General features: G+C 41.2%; 1 protein-coding gene across 3 annotated transcripts in view; it reads left to right on the top strand.

The window, feature by feature from the left end:
- Positions 1 to 209: 209 nt before the first annotated feature.
- The window catches only part of RGS7BP (regulator of G-protein signaling 7 binding protein), an 87470-nt gene continuing 66434 nt past the window's right edge, over positions 210 to 21245 (top strand). The window contains exons 1-2 of one of the 3 annotated variants that reach the window (XM_004678271.2): positions 210 to 1001; positions 1876 to 2042. In XM_004678271.2, coding sequence (XP_004678328.1) covers positions 837 to 1001; positions 1876 to 2042 — 332 coding nt within the window. In that variant the 5' untranslated portion in view covers positions 210 to 836. Of the gene's footprint in view, positions 1002 to 1203; positions 1330 to 1603; positions 1652 to 1875; positions 2043 to 21245 lie in introns of those variants that run through there. The other 2 variants (XM_012721912.1, XM_012721913.1) reach the window with 2 other exon arrangements.

Raw genomic sequence — 21245 nt, 5'->3', positions numbered from 1 at the left:
AGGACCCAGCATGTGGCAATGTGCTCCACTCTGATGACACTTTTTCATTTCTAATAATAGACAGATGAAGTAATATTGCAATTGATGTTTCCGGGGATTTGATTGGATAAGTGCATAAACTGTGGAGGGGGAAGTGGGTTGTATGGACGGATCACATTAGTATTCCTATCCTATCAATGTGCTGGGCCGCGAACAACGTCAGCCAGACCGATTCCCTGCGTCTGCCAGTCCCGCCACGGATTCATTTGGGATCCTCAAAGAGACTAACCCGTAGAGACGTCGGATCAAGGCAGCCGATTAGAGCCAATTGCCTGCTTCGGGGACTGCCAGCCCTTCCAGGCCTGGCGACCGGGGAGGGCGGGGAAGACAACCGAGAGCTGCTGCGGAAGACTCTGGAGCTAGCGCGACACCCGCCCCCCCCCCAGCCCCCCTTGAAGCGCAGGCTTTGAAAGCTGCTCCCCCATCTGAATGGAAACTCGGTACCGCCGGGCGGCGCGTTCCTTCTCGCCCCGGGTCGCAATTCATGCCAACGGAAAGGTGGTGCGAGCCCGCGCCAGTGCCCAGCTCCCGGGACAGGGCCGGTAATGCTGCTGAGCAGAACTTGAACGAGTCCCTTCCTCGCTGCTAGTGGAAGCAATGCTGCACGGCACAGCCAACGCTTCCTCGGCTCTCCTTCAAGCTGAAGGTTACCCACGCGTGCAGGCAGCCCCAAGCCTGTGAGCGCCGCGCCTCGGGTCCCGGCTCCGGTTACTTGGCGGCGGCGCGCAGGGCAAAGACCGGGCCGCCCGCGCCGGGGCGCACTGCACCAGTGGCTTTGGCTTGGTGGATGTGTATGCATGAGTTCTGCACCGAATGGGCGCAAAAAGCGCCCCAGCCGGTCCACCCGCTCCTCGATCTTCCAAATCAGCAAGCCTCCCCAGCAGAGCGGGGATTGGGAGCGCAGGGGCAGCGGCTCCGAAAACACCTACAAAACCCAAAGAGCCCTGGACGACTGCAAGATGGTAGGTTAAAAAAAGATAAATAAATCTGCGCTTTATTTTTCTCCCGGAGCGGGGGTAGGGAAATTGTGTATGTTAATCATTTGCTTGAGTGCCAGCCAGTCCCCCACCCTCAGCTCCTCCATGCCGATCACGTGCACATGCACTATTTTTAAATCTGCAGTCCCCGATTCAGCGTGACACCCAGGTCGTAATGACCCTGCAAAGAAGTGCCACGCCAAGGCTCCAGGGGTCAGCGGCTGTAGGTCGTGCCTCTTCCCCACCCCCGGAGAACTGTGGATGCGACAGACACGGTGAACGGGATCGCTCACCCGGGAGGGAGAAAAGAAAGGTGGGGCTGTTGCTTTGTGGGAGATAGTAACAAACAAACCCAAACAGAGCGCACAGAGCTGCGGAGGGGACGTAGGTTCCAGCGCAGCGGCCGTGGCGGGTCTTCCGGTGAGGCTTTGCAGCCCGCGGGGTTCAGGCTGAGTGATTTTTACAACCCTCCTTGCTCTTTATCCCCGCGCAACTTCTAATCCATACCCTAATATGTGTATCGGGGAGCGAACTGTGCGGGAGTTCCCAGCACTAATTCTCTAGCGACCTGGCAGTGACATGTTGCTCTCCAGCTATGCTCCTGTGCTTCAGAAACTGAGTCTGTATGGGACGGGGTAAGTTGGTCTGGAAATACTGCTGCCATGAGCTGACCTACCGATGAAAAACACCCCTGGACAAAGCGGATTGACCATCTTTGTGCCTTCACCTTTCATCAATTTTAGTTTTCTTAGCAAGAGATTTGGGGGGTGGCTCGGGAATCAGCGTGAGCCCCTGTCACGAACAGCAATAGAAAACTTTCTGATACGTGTTTCCTGAAAGAAACTCGCTTCTTTTCCAGCTTGTCCAAGAGTTCAACACGCAAGTGGCCCTGTACCGAGAGCTGGTCATTTCCATTGGGGATGTCGCTGTTAGCTGTCCCTCACTCCGGGCGGAAATGCACAAGACGAGGACCAAAGGCTGTGAAATGGCGCGGCAGGCACACCAAAAACTCGCTGCCATCTCAGGGTAGGAGTCGCTTGACATTATTTGGTAATTCTTGCACGTGGTGCTTGGATGCTGGCAGATATTTATGGTAGCCAAGGCCGTGTGATGATCATTGCAAATATGGGGTTTTAACCAGCCATCCTGAGATCAGAATTCTCTGGAGAGCTAAAAACAAACTATGGACCAAATCATAAACCATTAAATGATTAAAAAAAAAAAACTAACTTCCAATATGTTAATGGTATAATTCAAATTTGCTGCTAGAGATGTTTCTACAGAATGTTAGGGCATCAAATTGAAATTAAAGCATCCTGCCTCAAGATTGTTTTGTCATCTGCTGCGAGGCATCCACAGGCACAAAAGGTCTGTGCAGCAGAGAGAAAATCTTTGCTAAATCCCAGATTTACTAAACTATTAATACCATGAGATAAATTCCTAGGATGCCATTTAAAATAAAATCTCTAAAATAAAGTCTTGGATATAAATTACACTCTTCATGATAGTGCGTGAAAGGGAAGTTTTCACATAGGAAAAACTTATTAAGGATTAGAGCAATTCACTAATCTAACTAACCCTAAGCACTGTTTATATCCCACCTCCCAATTATTTCTATCACACCTAATGGATTCCCAAGCCTATTTTAGATGGTAATATAGAGAAGGAAAACCTCTCTCTTGGGACCCTATCTTCTCCTTCCTAATCTCTCAGAATTGGAAGAAAAGTTAGCCATGGAGTTTAACAGTTCCTATTTTCAGATGAGTACATAGAGTAAGGAAACAGGAATCCTTACACAAATATATTATTAAGTATTTGAGTCAGTCTGGACAGAGCTTTTTCTTCTGTTTGTGTGAATACGGCATTATTGTGATAGAAGTTTAGGTTTAGTCAGATATATAATTTTGTACATTGAGCACTTGTAGGAATTAGATCTAATTTACGGGTTTGAAAGGATCACTGCTATCTTTACTATGTATAGTAAGTATAATTGTTGTATGAAGATTAGACAGCTATATACTTCTCAATAGTTTACATCAGATAAAAGGTGTTTTATACAATGAAAAAAAATTTGTAGCTTGAAAATAGATACACTGTGCTAATCTCAGAGTGAGAGATACATGAAATATGTTACAAACCTACTTTGTTTAGTAGAGGTATTTTAAGGCCTATCCTTTCTACTACTTTAGTGGTTAGGCTGTTCTTAACAGAAAATGAAGCTAGGAGTAAATCTAGGAGGTGGAAGGGAATTAAATTTTTCAGGAATTGGGAAGAGAAACACAGCTGTGGTAAATCCAGGACAAGGAGTGAAGAAAAAAATCAGAAGCATGATGGAGAGTAGTATGAAGTAAAGACTGTGGAGAAACAATTACTTAGAAAAGCAAATTTAGAACAGAAAAACTTACACTGAGGGGTAGCACACTTGTAAACTTAGTGTCTATGAGGATATGATGAGTTCTCTCCAGGATATCTTTAACTTAGAACTCAAATGATGGCATGTTCTAATTAGAAAACATGCATGGAAAAATGAACAAGGAACTCGGTGTAATCTATTTTGCTACACACAGAATTCATGTTCTTCTAAAAGTTACAAAAGAGAAAGTCTAAAACTATTGGGTAAGAGTTGAAACTCATGGAACTGGGTGGGTTTTATTTACTTGGTTGCTTGCTTCTGGTATCTGAGAGTTGCTGTTGAGAACAGTTTTCACAAGAACTAGTGGAAAACTATGTTGTTCTTAGAGTCTTACAAAAGTAAGCCCAAATCTATAAAATGTTCGAGGGTAGGATTTGATTTTCTCCTCCTTAAAATGATAAACATAACCTAACCTTCTTTGTAGAAAATGACAGCAATGTAGCTGAAGGAAATCCCTATTGCTACTCACCATCTGGTCTCCATTAATGAAGAGTGTAATCCCTCTCAATGGAATTCCATTCCCAATAGTGTGGTGCGGACTCTTACTTTAAGCTTGATGTGAAGGCCTCTAGGCAGCCTGTAAGAGTTATTTTAAAATGTGAAGCAGAGAGAAGAAAAGCGTAAGTTCTTGGGGGACTGTAGAGACTAGCTTTACTAAATGCCCTTGCTTAACTAGCATTATCCAAGTAGTTCACAGAATATTTCTCTGAAAGAGAGATTAGTGTCCCTATTCTACAATGAGTCTCAGTGAGGTTAGGAACATGCCCACAGCCACATATCTTACAAGTGGTACAACTTTGATTCACTTCCACATTTGCCTGTTTCTGAAACCCACGATCTTCCCTCTATATAAAACTGCCATTCAAAAATGTGTTATGTAAAAAGGAATGAAGTACTAAGACATCTTAACATATGGATGAACCTTAAAAAGAGTATGCTAAGTGAAAGAAACCAGTCAAAAAATACCACATATTTCCATTTATATGAAATACTAAGAAAAAACAACAAATCTCTAAGAAGTAGAAGTAGATTGGTGGCTGCCTATATCTAGGGTGTCAAATGCCTAGGGTTTGGTGGGGGGAGTGGAACTATTCCAGAATTTAAGTGTGGAGATGATTGTACAACTGTGTACTAGCAAAAGATCTTTGATTGGTGACTATAAAATGAGTGAAATGGATGTCATGTAAAGTTCACCTCCATAAGTGTGTTAAGAAAGGTGTGATATCATGGCCATGATTAACAATTGGCCTTTGACTGGCTTAATTCTTTTCTTCAGTAGCTTTTAGTGAAGGGGATATGAGCTTAACAGGCTGTGAGGTGGTAGAAGATTCATGGATCTTCACTTGTCGAGATGCCCACTTGAGAGCAGGTGTCTAAGAACCAGTAGGGAGAAGGTAGAACTTGACTGAGTAAGTGAACTTAGGTTCTTACCAACATAGAGTAGCCCATTCCAGTCTATCACCTGGTTTGGGACAGTGAGGGAGATGGGGTAAAAAGAGGATAAAGCAAGATAGAAAAAAGAAAGGAAGACAGTTAGTTTGAATTTAACAGATTATCAACATTACACCACTTTCATCCCTGACCAATGGAAGCCTTGACTCAAGCAATGGTAGCCACAGGGAGGAAAACAGACTATTTCTCACTAGCTGGTCCTGGGAAAGAAGCCATCACCACAGACATAACCAAAACACTTTCTCAAACTGTGTTTAGATTAGTTAAGATGGGCTACAGCCTTCTCTTACAAAAGCATTGAATGTTTTGTGGACAGAGCCAACAAGGCGAATCCCAAGTCTACCCTGACTGCCTGATTTACCACAGCTTTACCAACCTGATTCTCCCCTAGGCAGTAAAGCCAAAAGGAGCCGTGTGAGTCTGTGGTGTGTGTGTGTGTGTGTGTGTGTGTGCATGCACATCAGGGCAGGCATCCTATCGGCTTGGTCTTCCTTCATAAAATGACTTCTGAGATACTTTCAAAGAATCCTAGGACTCCTGGCGTAATTAAAGCACAATTTCATTGTTTTCTGTTTAAGGAGTCCAAGATTTATAGTATAAAGTGATTTTCAAGGCAACTCTGCCAATGTATGTGGAGATTTTGCAGTCAGGCAGACCTGCACTGAATACTATCCTTTTCTGCAAACTTGATGGAATCACCCAACTCTCTGAATCTTAATTCATCTGTAAGTTAGTCATCTTGTTCACTCGTGGGACAGATGCAAGGACTGAGGGAGTCAGGTATGAGAAACGAGGAGCACAATGCCCCCACCTAGGGGTGAGATTCTGCCCAGCCCAAGATGTTGTGAGACTGGAACACAGGTCTCTTTCCCCTGCCCTGGTGCCTGATCTATCAAGCATACCCCGCTTCTGAGATAGAGTGAGTAAAGCACAGGACACAAGCTGAGGGTGACCCAGAGCAGCCAAAAGCCTCCAGCAAACCTTGGGAGTTTGTTATGGTTGCTGTTGTTTAGAATTCCCTTTCCTATCGTCTTCCTGTGGTCTATGTTGGACTGCATCTTCTTCAAACTGTCTGTGGCTGGTGAATAAAGTCCAAGTGAGGTTTATGTATAATAATGTGAGAAGCAATATACAGTGATAAGGGTAAGCATTGCCCCTAACAGATTAAACCTGGATACCACCATGGCTTTGCCACATAGGAAGTATGCATGTATTGAGATGCAAACTGCTGCTTAGACAGGAAAGCAGCAAGCTGGCACAATGGTTATGTACATAGAGGTTAGACCCAGACTGCCAGAGTTTATTTATATCTCAATGCCACTGCTCACAAATAGTGTGGCCTTGGACAAAGATACTGTCACTCCCTATGCCTCAGTATCAGTAGAATGGGGCTAATAAATAATGACTCCAAATCATAGGCTGTGGTGAGGATTTACTAAGTCAGTGTCTTCAAGCACTTAGTAGTCTGCCTGGTCTACAGTAAATGCCAATGTGATTAGTGAAGATTAGTTAATGTAAGACATTTAAAATTCAATGGGTCAAGATACATTTACTTAAACTAGCCCATCAAAAGTATTTCAAATAAATACTTAATCTGGAATAAATTATTATTTACTTTGAACTCCTTTTGAATACTTTTAAAACAATATGGAGATTTTGAGGGTTGAAAAGTAGTTGAAAAATCATTCTAAGTGTCAGCTGAGTGTCTTCATAAATCATTTAATATTTACAAGTTTTTGGCAGAGGTATTGGCTGTGAGATTTTGGACAAGCCTGCTGAGTACTCTGTAAATCTCAATTAGGTGACTGAATCTCATGACTCCTGTGTCTCCTGGCTTCATTGTCCAGTGTTCTGCAATGAAGAATCCATGTAGAATCACATAAGCTTTGTTTACAGAACTGAGCCATTAAAAAATAAACACTATGCAGGAAGTTTGGTGGTCAGATTCCAGAAATAATATGTCAAGATGTGAACAAGCTATAATCACAAGAAGAATCTTCATTTCCTAATGACTTTCTAGAGCCAGAGAACAAATACTTGAGATCCACAAGCCCAGGTTTCAGGTCTTTCCCACCAGAAATTGTAGCAATTGTACTCCTGACCAGCCATGCCTCTGCTTCTCTCATTTCTCTTTCATCTCTTTTCATGTTCATTTTTTATATTTTTTTGGTCTGTTTTTATTTTGTTTGATTCCTATTTGAACTTTTCTGTTCTATTTTTTTCCAGTACCACTTCTGGCTGGTACTTGTTCACTCCTTGTTCTATCTGCTAAGGAGTCGGGAGGCGGGCGTGGAGAGGGAGAAGAGGGCTGCAGTCTACGTTGGTAAGGCTCCATCTCACCACTTTGGCTGAGACACAGCGATTGTGTGGAGAAGTAGAGGCCAGAAGAGGTGGAGCCCGTGGGGGCAGCCCTCTTAGCTCTTTGGTACACATGGTGGAGAAGGCAGCAGAAGCTGTTATTTATGTGTTAGCATCAGAAGCCTAGCTGGTAGGCATGCCAGGTGCCCACTCCTTTATTTCTCTCCCCACTACAGATGTTTTTCCTCTAAAAATCTTAACCCTCAGTTATCAAATCATGAAAGGTGAGTTCTATCTTTACCCAATGAATATTATGTCTTTATACTTAAGTCAGTTTTGGAGAGGTGTTGGGTTTAGAGAGTGGGGGTCCTTGGGGTAACTCTGGGGAGAGTTTCACAAGAACTCCTCTTTCAGTGGCACACAAAGCATTTCCCAAGCGGCAGAGATGTTAGTTATATCCAGAAGGGCAGGTTTGTTATAAAAAGAGAGAGAAGAATCAAGGACACTTGCATAGACACATGTGGGCAGAAAGAGCTGCCCCTAAAAGAGACAGATGTGCTAGAAGAAAGGCCAGCATAGTTACAGGTGGGCAGAAGAGTTTGCTCTGCAAAGATGGCAAAGAAGAGGCCCTGTTCAGGTGGGCAGAAAGGCTATTGCCCCTTGCCAGGGCAGAAATGGCACCAATAATAAGCTTCTCTCTTTGGGAGGGGTTCATTCCTTTGTGGAGTTATTAACTTTGTAACCTAACTACTCCTTGGGTGGAGCTAGGCTGATCTGTAAGGACCAGTGATTTCTCTACAGTGGTGCACAGTCTCCATACTCCAACTCTGGGCTCCGCCTCCTGGTCCTTTCTACAGCGTCTGGTACTTGCTATAGCAATTGAATCGCCTCTACCCACCCCCACTCCAGCTTTTGGCCTCTGGTGAATCAGGTTTCTGATCTTGTGGTGCCTCCTTTCCAAATTTTCTCCATCAATAATGTTCTATATGTACCAAAATACAGTACCAAAATACCTCAAACTGAGTAGCTTAAACAACAGAAATTTCTTGCCTTACAATTCTGGAAGCTAGAAGTCCAAGCTCTTAGTTTTGGCAGGGATGGATCCTACCAGGGCTAGAAGAAAGGATCCGGCATTTCCTTTAATTTCTGGAGGTTCGCTGGCAATCCTTGGTGCTACTTGGTTTGTTGAAGTATCTCTGTGTTCATCTTCATGTGTCTTTTCTTCTGTCTGTATGTGAGTTTTACCCAGGACTATTTACATATGCTCTTAGCGTTCTTGCAAGAAGACTACTCAGTACCCAAAGTTGTAGCCCCTAATTAGGGCTGGGATTTGAGACCATGCATAGGATACTCCCTATATGAAATGAATGTGTTCATAAATGTTCTGATTCCCAATATGGTTAACCTTTTGCCTTAGCCACTTTAATTATTAGTATCTGAAGAGGGAACAAAAATTCAACTGTAAGAGAGAACAGGAGGGGAGCAGGTGCAGTAACTGACGTCCAGGGCGTGTGCTTTCCATGGTGTACAGGGGCATCTTGAGCAGATGGTAACTTCTCAGCGGTGCTGAGACTGGTGACCCATACGCACACAATGGAACAAGTGGCAAAGTACTGATTCACACCAGAGTAAAGCAGAGACTGTTGTCAGCAACAAACTAAATGTGATATGTCTCCCATTGCTTGCTGAACTTGACAGTTATTTTATATTTTGAGCAGATATTATGTGTTTACCTTGTTAGAATCTTCTTAATAGAAGTTTCAATTAGAGAGAAAATTTGAACAAAATTTGTCATCAATCCATTGTTTATACAGTGAATTCCATTCACGTTTGAGCCCCTGAGAGGCTCATTTGCTCATTCATGTACTTGGCATTTCGAAACTATTTTTAAAAGAAATTGAATCTTGATATAGATGTTAGTAAAAATTGAGAAGTTAGATTAGCATACATTTTATGACATTTCTATTACACTGATTTTTTTTCCCAACTTGTAACTGTAATGCATTTGTTTCTAAATATTAGAGGGCTGAAAGTACATACCTAAGATCAATTTCTGAGGCCCAGGTGTTTGTTATTACAGAAAAATCAGCAGACTGTATATTTTAGAATTACTCATAAATTATGTTAAATTCAGGTTGTTTAATAAACTATCACCCCACATCTGTCTGCTTCATGGTGGCTTTATATTAAATAAACAATCATTTACCATTGAGATCACCTCTTAAAGTTGTATCTCATCTGAAAAGATGCTTACTTAAGGCACAGTTCCAGAGCAGAAATAAAACCATCAGCCAGTTCATATTTCCTCTGATCTGTAAATCATGACAAAAAAAAAGTAAAATCCAAATGAAAAAAATATTAATTTCTTGTGTAGACATATATAAATGTGTATTCTTTTCTGCATACAGATAAATGAATATAAAAAAATTTGTGAAATAAACCTTTGATTGAAATGAAGTACCAAAGCCATTAAACAGAGCTCATTTTTTAAGTAACAGACATGGATACCTAGTAAACAAATATTTATGCCCAATGTCAAGTAAAAAGTGGAAATTCATGCTGACTCAGAAGTCAAACTCCTAGGATATTCTTCAGGCACTAAGAATAAATACCTCACCCCTATTCTGTCAGTTGCCAATTCTGACAGTGTGCTACCTTTTTCAGTGTCTAGTGTATCTCCTTTCCACCCACTTCTGTGGCCTTTCCCTCTTTGTTCAGAATCATGTCCCCTCAGGCCATCAACTCTCCTTGTACCTCCCAGTAGGTCTCCTGGCCTTCAATTCTCACCTCTCTTTTTAATTCATATCCTAGATCCAGACTAATCCTCCTAAAACTCTCCTCTGATCTTGTCACTTCATAGTTTAAAACTTCCAAAGGTTCTCCATTGCCTAAAGCAGTTTCTTCAAATGTGATCTGGATTGCCTATCTCAGAATCACCCAGGATGCTTTCAAACCTCAAGAACCAAAATCTCTGGAAAGTGAGGCCTGAAAATCCAAATTTATAATAAGAAGTGCCCTATTTCCCAGGAGGCCTGTCGAATAAGGCAGCTACTCAACTTGTACTTCACACTGAAATCACCTAGAAAGCTTAAAAAAAAAAGTGCTGATGAATTTATCCCTAGAGTTTCTGGGAGCTACTGCCTTGGCATTTGGTATATATTTTTTAAACTCCCCAAGTGAGCATGTGTACCAAAATTGATTATATTTAGCTATACTAACAAAAAAAAATCCAAAAAACAATGATTAAAAACGCTAGGGTTTATTCTGTCATAGTACAGAAGTCGGGAAGGGACAATTCAGAAGTGATGAGATGATTCATGGAAGACTCTTCTGTTTCCTATCCTTAGCTTCTGAATTCCATCCTCATCCTTACTTAACGATGCAAGATTACTATAATGCTCCAGCCATCAGTCCAAGTTACAGACTAGAAGGAAGAGTGAAGGGCAAAACACCATATCAGCCGAGTCAGTTCTTCAGCAGTCCCAGACAAAGCAATCTTCCAGAACTGTATCACCTGGTCACTCCTAGCTACGAGGGAGACTGGAAAATGCATTCTTTTGTCATTGTGTCCCTACATAAAAAGAGGACTTTATTACAGTGAAAAGAGAGATAATAAATATTGGGAAACAGCTATAATTTCTGTCATAATCCCCTACATACATTTCTGGCTTTACCATATGCCATTTAACTTATAATCTTTTTACTTACACACACTAGTCTACTCTAGTCTTTAAGTGTGCATCACAGATTGCCCTACCCTATGAGCCTCTACAGATAGTTCCTGTATGCATATGCATACGTTTTAGCTGTGATAAGAAAGAATTACATCTCCCAAATGTCAAGGTTTTACCTGTAGTCTCATCCTTGTCCACCATGCTCCTCCCACCATAAATCAGAGCAAAGGGAAGTTTCTTAAAATGATCAACAAAATTTCTTCTGCCTTTAAATAGCAGAGAGACAAGAGGTTGTGGGGGGTGCAGGGGGACATTTGGGAGGGCAGGAAAGGAGGCAAGGTGCCTTTGAAAAAGCTCCAGCGGTATAATTTTCACAAGAAAGGATATGAAATTGGATAAGACTTGCAAGGAGTGAGTAGTAGCACTCAAGAAATCAATTAAAAAATATTTAAGGTTAAGTGGGATTCTTTCTATAAATTTTTAAAACTTCTTTTAATAATTTAAAGGAAAAAATATCAAGGTGTTAAAATATGATGAGCTTTCAGATATAAAAGGTAGGGATGGTGACAAGTTATATGATAACCTATAATCAAGATTATAACAAGTTCATGAGGAGAAATTGAGCCTGAAATTCATTATCTCAAATAAACAATGTTCTATATAGTAATTAGGTGATGATTGGTATTTAACCCATCAGTCCAAGCTATAAATTCACATAACAGGGATCAAGAAGTGCTGTGGTCTAAATGTTGTGTACCTGAAAAATTTACATGTCAAAATCCTAATGCTTCATGGGGAGGGATTAGTCAATGGCAGCTTTGGGAGTTGCTTTAAGCCATTAAGATAGAACACTCGTGAATGGGACTGGTGTCTAGTGAGAGAGGTTCCCGAGCACCTCCCACCATGTGAGGATAGAGCAGGAAGATATCAGCTAGGACCCAGGAAGAAAGTCCTCATCAAGTCCTTCCCAGCTTCTAAAATTATAAGAAATACATTTCTGTTGGTTACAAGCCATCAGTCCATGGTACTTTCTTATAATAACCTAAGTGGACTAAGGCAAAAAGAAACAAGCAAAAGCATTTCAGACAGTGATACGGCAGTGAGGAAAAAAAAAATGGGATGATCTTAGAAAAGAGTGATGGATGCATTGCAGGGAGTAATTTCCACATCAGGTATTCAAGGAACATCCCTCTGAGAAAGTCATATTTTAACTTGATGAGCTGACTTTGAAAAGCTATCAGGTCAGGTGTGATTGGAGAGAAAAGCAATTCATGCAAAGGGAATAGCAAACGTAAAGGTCCTGAGATGAACTGATACTGGCACTCTGCAGAAAGAAAGGAAAAAACACTAGCTTATCAGTTTGGAATTGTCATCCACTGCAAATAACATAAGCCAGATTTTAGTGATTTAAAGACATAATTAAAAACACAGATCAGGGATAATGAGCACTGGTTCATGATTCAAAGATCAGGACTGAGATTTCTGTGGTACTCTAGAAATTGTGTCCATGCAGGTAGGACAGTCAGAGAGCAAAAGACATAGGCAATTAAGTGTGTTCCTTCTTAAAGGGAAGCCTCACACTGCAACTTCCATGAATGTCTACTTCATAGACGATGTCAGATGACTTTCCTGGCAACAAGTTTCACCATTTATCTCTCTCCATGTTAACTAAGTAGTGAGGACAAAACGTTCCCAATCTGTAAACAAAAATGATGCTTCCTGAGACCCAGGACAAGATCTCAACAGAGACAGAAAGAATAGGAAGCTGGGATGTGAGAAGCAAGGAAAGGGATACTGGAGTGGGCAGGAAAAAACAGAAGGATATCCCTCAGCATCCACCTCCCCTGCTTGTCCATTTCCTTTTTAATTAGCTTGTCCCTTCATTGATTCATTAAGCATTGAACACCTACTATGGGTGTAGGTGCACTAGAATATGGAATATAAAGAGAAATAAAACACAGCCCTTGGAGGAACAATTGCCTAGCATTGATGTAGAGACAAATCATTGTCAACCATTATGATCAGTGCTGCAATAGAAATATGCAGATGATATAGCAGGGGCAGTGGCCAGTTCTGCTTGTCAGGGTATGACCAGGAAAGAAGACTTCACAAAGGACATGAGGCCACTTGGATAGAAACTGAAGAGCAAGCACAAGTGTCCTTTCTCTTTCACTTGTGTGGCCTTAGGCTAACCAGAGCAGAACTTTCAAGGGATCCTTGAACCAAGGGGACATAAAAAGAGGACTTTAAATTGTGGAGACCCAACTGTGCACTGATACTCTTTGCCTTTATTACTCCAGGATTAAATGAGTTCATCTGAAAGAACATTTAGAACCCAGTAAGCTGATGTTTATTAAAGGCTGATGTTGGCTGAGAAATGCACATACCAGACAAGAAACAGAATACAGCCTCCAGTGGCCGCATCATAGAGCCAACTGTACAGGCAGACTAGAGGAGGGATTCTTCACTAAACTGAGCAGTCAGTACCATTGTCCCTTCTGATTCTTCTGACTTTTCCTTTACTGTTCTGAGAGGGTAGTTCCATTCAGAGCAAATGAAACTACCAAGCTAAATCTTGACTCCACATGAAACATGCCTGGAAGCTTTTTTGAGCCCCCAGGACAACTATTATTTAAATCTCCATTTTATAGTATATTTTGGTTCAGAAAATTGAGATATTTAGTGGGATTGGTGTTTGAACACTGTCTTCTCTGGTGCCAGAGCCACTATTCCTGACACTGTGTGGGACCATTACCTTGGGAAGCCCCTTTCTATCTTGGGGGGGCCACCTTCTACCCATGGCCACAAACTAAGATTCCCACTCCAAGGCTCTCTCCTCCCCTGGACACACTTCAGCACAAGGACCTCTTCAACCAGCACACAGCCAATTTGAGGGTTTTTCAGGTTTCCTTAGCCAGTAAGAAGAGGAAAACAGGCAGGAAGGAAAAAATAACAAAATTACAGCCTTATTGAAGTTGCTGGTGGAATGTGAATGGATCTTGGCTCGGCATTCTCAAGACCTCAGCAGTTCTTACTAGTTTCTTTCTCCTTAGTTGATCTATTCAAATTGTTCTATCCTTGGGCACCTTCTTTCTTATTTATTTGTCTATGAAGGTCCCACAAATAACCATGTAGAATCATACTTTGGCCCAGGACTGGAGAGGCTGAACTCAGGTTTCAAGAAACAAGCTGTTTTCCCAACAGAGGTCATTGGGATAGAACAGGACACCCTATGATACTGGCCACCCAGCTCTATTCAGACATCAGAGGGTACAGGGGTAAAAAGAAAAATGAAGGTGAGGATGAGGAATGGAATTTAGTATGGGAGGAGCTCAAAGAAGAGATAGCTTCCCACTGAGAAGATGGCCATATTCAAGAAAGTAACATGGAGGCTGGGTCTTGAAGAGATGGGAAGAACTCTTTGGGAGGGGGATTGGGAAGCAACTACAAGGTCAACCTCAAAACACTACTTCTTAAAATACAAAAACCCTTTGTCAATAAACTCACGAGAGCAAATGCTTTCCTAACAAATAGAATTTAAAATCAAAATAGTAATTAAAGTGCTCCCCTCATGGGATTTGCATTCTCAACCAGAATGATGGCTTGTTAGTGCTTCAGGCTCTGAATTGAGAATCTTTCATTCCCTTAGTGGGTCTAATTTTAAAACATTCTAATTTTGATTGAATTCCTATTTTCACTCTGGCAGTCCACTGACCAAGCTGAGGACTTATATGAAGATGATGCTTTTTCCTTCTCAGATACTCACTATCAGCAATAGGTCTTGATTTTTCATCTTTAAAATTACATTTCTATTATGTTATTATTGTGGAAATTCTTATTTGTCTCAGAATTAAAGATTAAACTTTTCTCCTCATTGTAAGCAAAATAGTTCTGATATGGTAAGAAATAGAAATTAAGTCCCCAAATGGTCCCTGGTGTCTAGTAAGTACGTCACATTTCTTGAATTATATACCTCAAAAATATCATCTTTGTGTCATTATTTCTGTTTAAAAGGGAATTATTTGTAAAAGGAAGAAAAATATTCCATTCTGTGTGTCCTGTTATGCTGTAATAAGAAGCAGGTGAGGTAAAGATGACTCCTGGAAAGCAAGTCAAGGAAAGATCACCTAAGACTCCTGTTCTTGCTAGCACTTAACTTTTATGAAAATCTATTTTTCTGTTTCTTAATAATTCTCACCTAGGTCCTGCTCAAAAATAGTGATGGTATAGAAAGACCTTCACTATGAGCATCACAAGTTTTCACTCCCAAATGGACTAGGTGAGGCAAATACAATAGGTGGAGAGGTGAGGGGAACCATCTCCAAACTAGAGGCTAGGGGTCTCCAGACAGTTCCAACATATTTAGTGTGTGTATGTGTATGTATATAATATATAAGTTATAACAGTTATGTGTATATGCCTATAGTATGTATATATTATCACACATTACTTATAATACATATTATGTTATAAAGTTACATACATACATACACACACCTATATGTGTGTATGGGTTTTGTGTGTGTGTGTGTGTGTATTTATATATCTATCTATCTATATATATAGATATATATCTCTCTATATATAGATATATATGAATTGATTTACACAATTAGGGAGACTGAGAAGTCCCATGATTTGGTATGTGCAAACTGGAGACACAGGAAAGCTTGTGATGTAACTTAGTTCAAGTCCAAAGGCCTTAGAACTGAGGGTACTAATGATATAAATAAATCCTCATCCAGAAACATGAGGAAGGCTTATGTTCCAGCTCAGTAGTCAGGCAGAGAAAGAGAATTTAAATCCTTTTACCTTTTTGTTCTTACACTCTCAATGGATTGATTGGATGATGGCCACCTGTTTGGGGAGGCCATCTGCTTTATTCAGGCCATCAATTCAAATACTAATCTCTTCCAGAAACACCCTGGCATATATACCCAGAAAAAATATCTAACCGGATTATGTGGGCATCCTGTGGCACAGGCAAGCTAATATCTTGGGTTATGTCTTTTGGCCACAGTAGTTGACTAAAAGCCCCAGAATTCATTCTCAGTGTGTAAATTGGGAGATCACCTATCGACATTTGAGAAATCTCTGTGCACACAGCAAATAGTGAGGGTTGAGATAGTCCTGTCAGTTTGCATATAGGCAAGTACCAGGACTCATTCACCCCTTACCTAGAAGCAGCTACAGAGAGCAATAGGATTGGAAGTAGTTTGCTGTATCTTCCAGACTGGGTGACTCCTGTGAATATTTTCCACCATAAATCATGTTTTCTTACAAGTGAAGTTTGAGCTCAAATGGCTGCATCTGTTTTGAATACTGTACCATCATTGAATAATGAGGAAACTGCTCAGATTATTTTAGGCCACGGCATGCACCATCCTGCAAAATCATTCAGCAAATGTTTCCTCCATAAAACAAGCCTTATCAACTGTTTTTATATTCATAGATTCAATCTTTTGTTTTCTGAGAATGAAATATGTTTTAAGCTACCAAGTCTGTTCAGATTCAGAACAGCTTTAAGTTATTCTCTATAGTTTTGAGTTAGGTTATGTACAGGCACTGTTTTAGGTCTGTGAATATGAGTTCAGATAGCTATTTAGGTGTTATCTTCCCGAAAGAGTTGTCATCTCAGTTCATTCTGGAAAAATCTTGCTTTGCTCTTCAGCATTATAAAGGCGTTCTCCAACCTTGTTAAGAAGGAATGTGGGATGTGAGGGAGAAAGAGGCAGGAAAGGAAAATGATTCATCTAGAAAAGAAGAAAGAAAAATGGTAAAGGAAGGACTAATCACAGTTGACCCTTAAGCAAGTTGAGGGCTAATGTTAGTGCATTAACAAATCCATGCATAACTTACAGATCTGCCAAAACTTAACCACAGGATCATTTGGTATCTGAAAAGGATGGTCTCCAGGACTCCTAGGAATATGAAACCCAAACATGTTCAAGCCCCTTAGAGTCAGTCCCTGGTGTCCACAGGTGCTGCATCCTTGCAGCCTACAAACTGATACCCACAGTTGGTTGGATCATGAAGACAGAATGCAGTGCTACAAAAAGTCTGAACAAGCTCAACTCAAACTCGTGTTGTTCAAGGGTCAACTGTAGATCTTTGGGAATCATGCTGCTTAAAGAATCAGACTGCCAAGAGAAAAAAAAAGAACAAAACCTAAGGGGAAATACCCAGTTGTGGGATTAGTGGTTGAAGGCATTGGACAACTAAGTCAAGGTCTCCAAAATTAGGTCCATCAGGGGCCCAGAGAGGTGATGTGGAAAAGGGAAGGGAGGGGTGGCCAGCAATGGTGGGAGGGAGAGCGCACACCTGTACATCTGAAGCTGGTGGCTACCATCCAGGGTTCTCTGATTGCTGATTCCCAGGTGGAAATTCAGCCGAATGCACCATCTTTGTGGCTTGTACTTCCTTAAGAGAACCCATGACTTCAGATTTGTGTTTGAGACAACACGATTTTTACACACTGGTCAACAAAAAGTCTGCCTACTAAAAATGGCCCTCAGCCCTTAGTAGCTGAACTCTGTTCATTATTGCCTGCTTGTTTGGTTAGAATGTTTGTAGATTTCTGGATGTAAATAATTGGAGAAATGTCAAGGTGTCCTACTATTTTGTGCTTGTATTAGTGACTAGGACTTGTGTCACCTTTTTAGGGTGTTGCTGTTGCTTTCAGAATGGCACAGTGTGAAGTGTTAAAACTTGCCAATATCTGTCACATATTTTTAAAATTACCAAATTTAGAAAAAGAGAGAGAAGTATATTTTGGTCTTGAATCGATAATTAAGGTCACCGTATTTAACTAACCTTAGAAACATGTTAACTAAACACTTCTGGAACTGAATCTCAAGAAAGACTTTATATACTTGTACATTTGTCTGATATCAAATTGTGTGAAAGAGCTCTTTTGATAAGACAATTATTTAAATTATCACACAGCTCACATATTACCTTCTCACTGGAACAGGAGTCACTGATTTTATTCTGATCAAAAACAAGATAAATAACCTGTCAGCTGTATAATGGGGTCAGAGGTTCACATAAATGGTGAATATTGGGCATAAATATTTTCCTTTATCTAAGTGAGATCTTAATATCCTCTTAAGTTGATTTCTTGTCATTGACATGAGTAGTGGTTGGTAGGGTTTTAACCAAAAGAGGACACCACATATGAAATGTCAACTTGCACAAATCATTATAACTTATTTCTGGGGTACAGGCCAAAGGTTTGGAGGGGTGAGAAGACTCACCAGAGGAGAGTGGGGAGCAGAACAGGTGAATCTATTGAGATACATTGCTGAGAGGGTGAGGGGGTGAATCAGGAGAGGTCTGCCATGCCACGTGGGTCAGCTCCCTGGCCGGGATCAAACTCATTCTACAGTGGCTGGTGATAGCTTCATAGTGCTGAAACTTACTCCCTTGTGCCATCAGGGAAGCCCATCATATTATACTTATGATACAACCTTCTGGGGGTTTTGAGGTTATTATGTTTCCCAGATTCTAAACTTCCAGAGGATTTTAAATAGTTTGTTGTTGTTGTCCATTATAGTGCAAATAAGCCTCTGAATTAGCCTGACTGCATGAGCACCATGCTCTGCTAGCCCTGCTTTCCTTATCCTGCTTTAGCTTTTTCTTGTCCAGCTCTGCTGCTCACATTTTTTTTCCAGTTGGCCTCGCGTACTCCTTACCATGGCAGGATTTCCTTGGCCCTACACTGTTATAGCTACAGAGGATACTGCATTCTGTTCTTTGACTTCTTGGAGCCTTAGAGCCCCCAAGAGGGGCACTACCCCTTTGCTGAATAATAGAACCCATTATTACTACCATAAATATGCTAGTATTTTACAGGATGCAGAATGCTTGTCATAGAATACTTTCTACTCTCTGAGCTGGGAATTTTATTCCTATTTTACACATAAGGAAACTGAAACTCTGAGAACTGAAGTGACTTGCCTTCTGTGATAGCCCGGGAATGACAGAGTTGGAAGGCAAAGCCAGGTCTCGTCTCTCTTGTCTCCAGCCTACCACCCTCCTACTGGCTCATAGATGCCACACTTCAGTCATTCTTATTACATATCTTTAAGGATTTTTTGGATAGCCAAAGCTAAGACCATATATATTTTTCTCTCTTGTAAACAGACACACATCTCCTTCATTTGTAATCACTCATTGACGTTCAGCTGGTATTCTGTGGCACAGAATCCAGGCAATAGTAGGTAAAGCAGGGAGTTTCTGGGCAAATGCACCAGAAAGCAGAAAGCCTGCAAGTTGCTATGATGTTTAATAGAGTGATATTCTAGGTATAGCAGATCCCTAAATTCTTCCTATCCCAGGCCTTGAGAGCTCGTGGATATGAACCGAATCACAAATGCTAGAACTTTGCAGCCAATTAACTTTGCTTCCAAATCCTTCTCTAAATAAATGGAAAACAGAAAGCAGACTTTGGGCTCTCCCTCATGGCACAACAGGTTAAAGCTTAACACTGCAAACTGGCCGCAGCCGCATCAGTATGAGTTTGATCCCCTGTCCAGAGGTGACCACATGGCACAGCAGACCTCTCCTGTCTCTCCCACTGTTCCCCTCAGCAGTGTAATTTGTCAATCTGCCTGTTCTGCTTCCCACTCTGTCTCTGGTGAAGCCTCTCACCACCCCTGCACCTCTGGCCTGTTCTGTATGCATAAATAAATTAATCTTAAAAAAAAAGAAAGAAAGAAAGCAGACTTTAACTCATGGTTTCTGACCTAGAGGAGTAGTGGGTGAGTTTCACTGTCCCTGGCCTTAAGGGACAATCGATTTTCAGCTCCACTGCTGTCAGGAAGAACAGTGGCAGTGATGGCCAAATTCTAGTCTGATTGTCATCTCTGTGGAACAGCCGGAGCCTCACACCACCTTACCCAGACAGTGAACAACCGATGGGGCAGTTTTGTCTACCTACCAGCATTTTACAGAAAATAGAGCCAGGGATTCTTGGTGATGTCTAGAGAGGTTGGCTCCTGCCAAACAAGTAGAGGCTCAAAGCTATTGACATGTGAGGGCTCATGCTAATCAGCTTTGTAACTGCAAGACAGGTGAGGAAAATCTAAGGTACTAAGATTCCCCTCAAGCGTCAGCTCCTCAGTCACCCCCCAGCCCTTCCTCTACACCAGCTCTAAAGCAAAAATTCAAAGCTTTCTAAAACCTGATCATTTACAGGAGACTCACTTCTCTTTCAATTGTTAAAACCAAATAGCCATGAAAATTGACTAAGCAGTCATCCGAGTAACATACCCAGATGCTATTAACTCAAGAAACAATAATTGTGGTTTATTTCAGTGCCCCCTTTAACTTTTAGAAGCTAATGCAGATAGGAGCCCAAGACACCTCTCTGCGTGTACTTGACTCCAGAAGGCCCATGAAGAGCAGTGGTATTGAGCGCAAGGCACACTGGAGTCCCATAAGGGCTTTGGCTGTGTCGTCCTCTAGTCCAGCTCAAATACTGCGGGGGGGGGGGGGATTAAGGAGGGTAGGGGGATAGGGGCTGAGGATGTGATATTTTTAACGACCTCTGCAGGTAATCTGAGAGCTTCCAGTAGGATGTTAAGGAACCCTGGTAGCGATTGAAAAGGTCCGGACTGACAATCAGAAGATCCTATTTACGGTTAAAGCCAAGCCTTCAACTATTTATTCATTCCCTTAACTACTTTGAGCTGTAGTATTTCTACATTTCTGATAAGCATACAAACTCTTGTATGTACACTATAGCGTCATTTGTCACAGTAAAAAATGAGGACTCACCTAAATTTCCAATAAATTAATTAAATAAATTATCTATGTCTTGGAGTTAGAATACCATGCAGACATTTAAATAACAGCAAATGAAACTGCAGATTATAAAAAGTCTGATAGTATGACCCGATTTTTAAAACAAAATACAAGTTATATAGGCACATATTGCAAGCATAGCCACCGTAGTTATGCATAGTTTTTCCTTTCTGGATAAGTGACTTTCACTTTCTTCTTTTTACATATCTGTTTTCTAAATGTTCTATTTTAGTTAGTAAGGTAAAATCAACTGACACATGTGAAGCCTTCAATATTACTTAACTATGATAGAAAATCTCAGAAATAGTCACATTTTTAAATTTAGAGTTCTAGATCTTATGTTTATTAGGCAAATGCCTGAAAAAACTTGATGCTTTGTCTCTTAGGTTACCTTAGACTTGTTCATCTGTTTCCGATAGAGAGGGGAAAATACAGAAAATGATTTTCTTGCAGGACCTGCTCTGGGTCCTGCAGGAACTGTCCCCATTTCACAGAGAAGATAATTACAGAGGAGAGCAGGAACGAGAAGTCATAAGGCCAGAGAGCCAGGAGAGAGGCTATTGATCTTTTTCTTTGTCCCTAGAG

The sequence above is a fragment of the Condylura cristata genome, unplaced genomic scaffold (genome assembly GCF_000260355.1).
Source record: "Condylura cristata isolate star-nosed mole 26May11 unplaced genomic scaffold, ConCri1.0 scaffold00007, whole genome shotgun sequence".
NCBI classification, from domain to species: domain Eukaryota; kingdom Metazoa; phylum Chordata; class Mammalia; order Eulipotyphla; family Talpidae; genus Condylura; species Condylura cristata.
The sequence above is the reverse complement of the archived record's forward strand: the minus strand, read 5'-3'. Positions and strand labels throughout refer to the sequence as shown.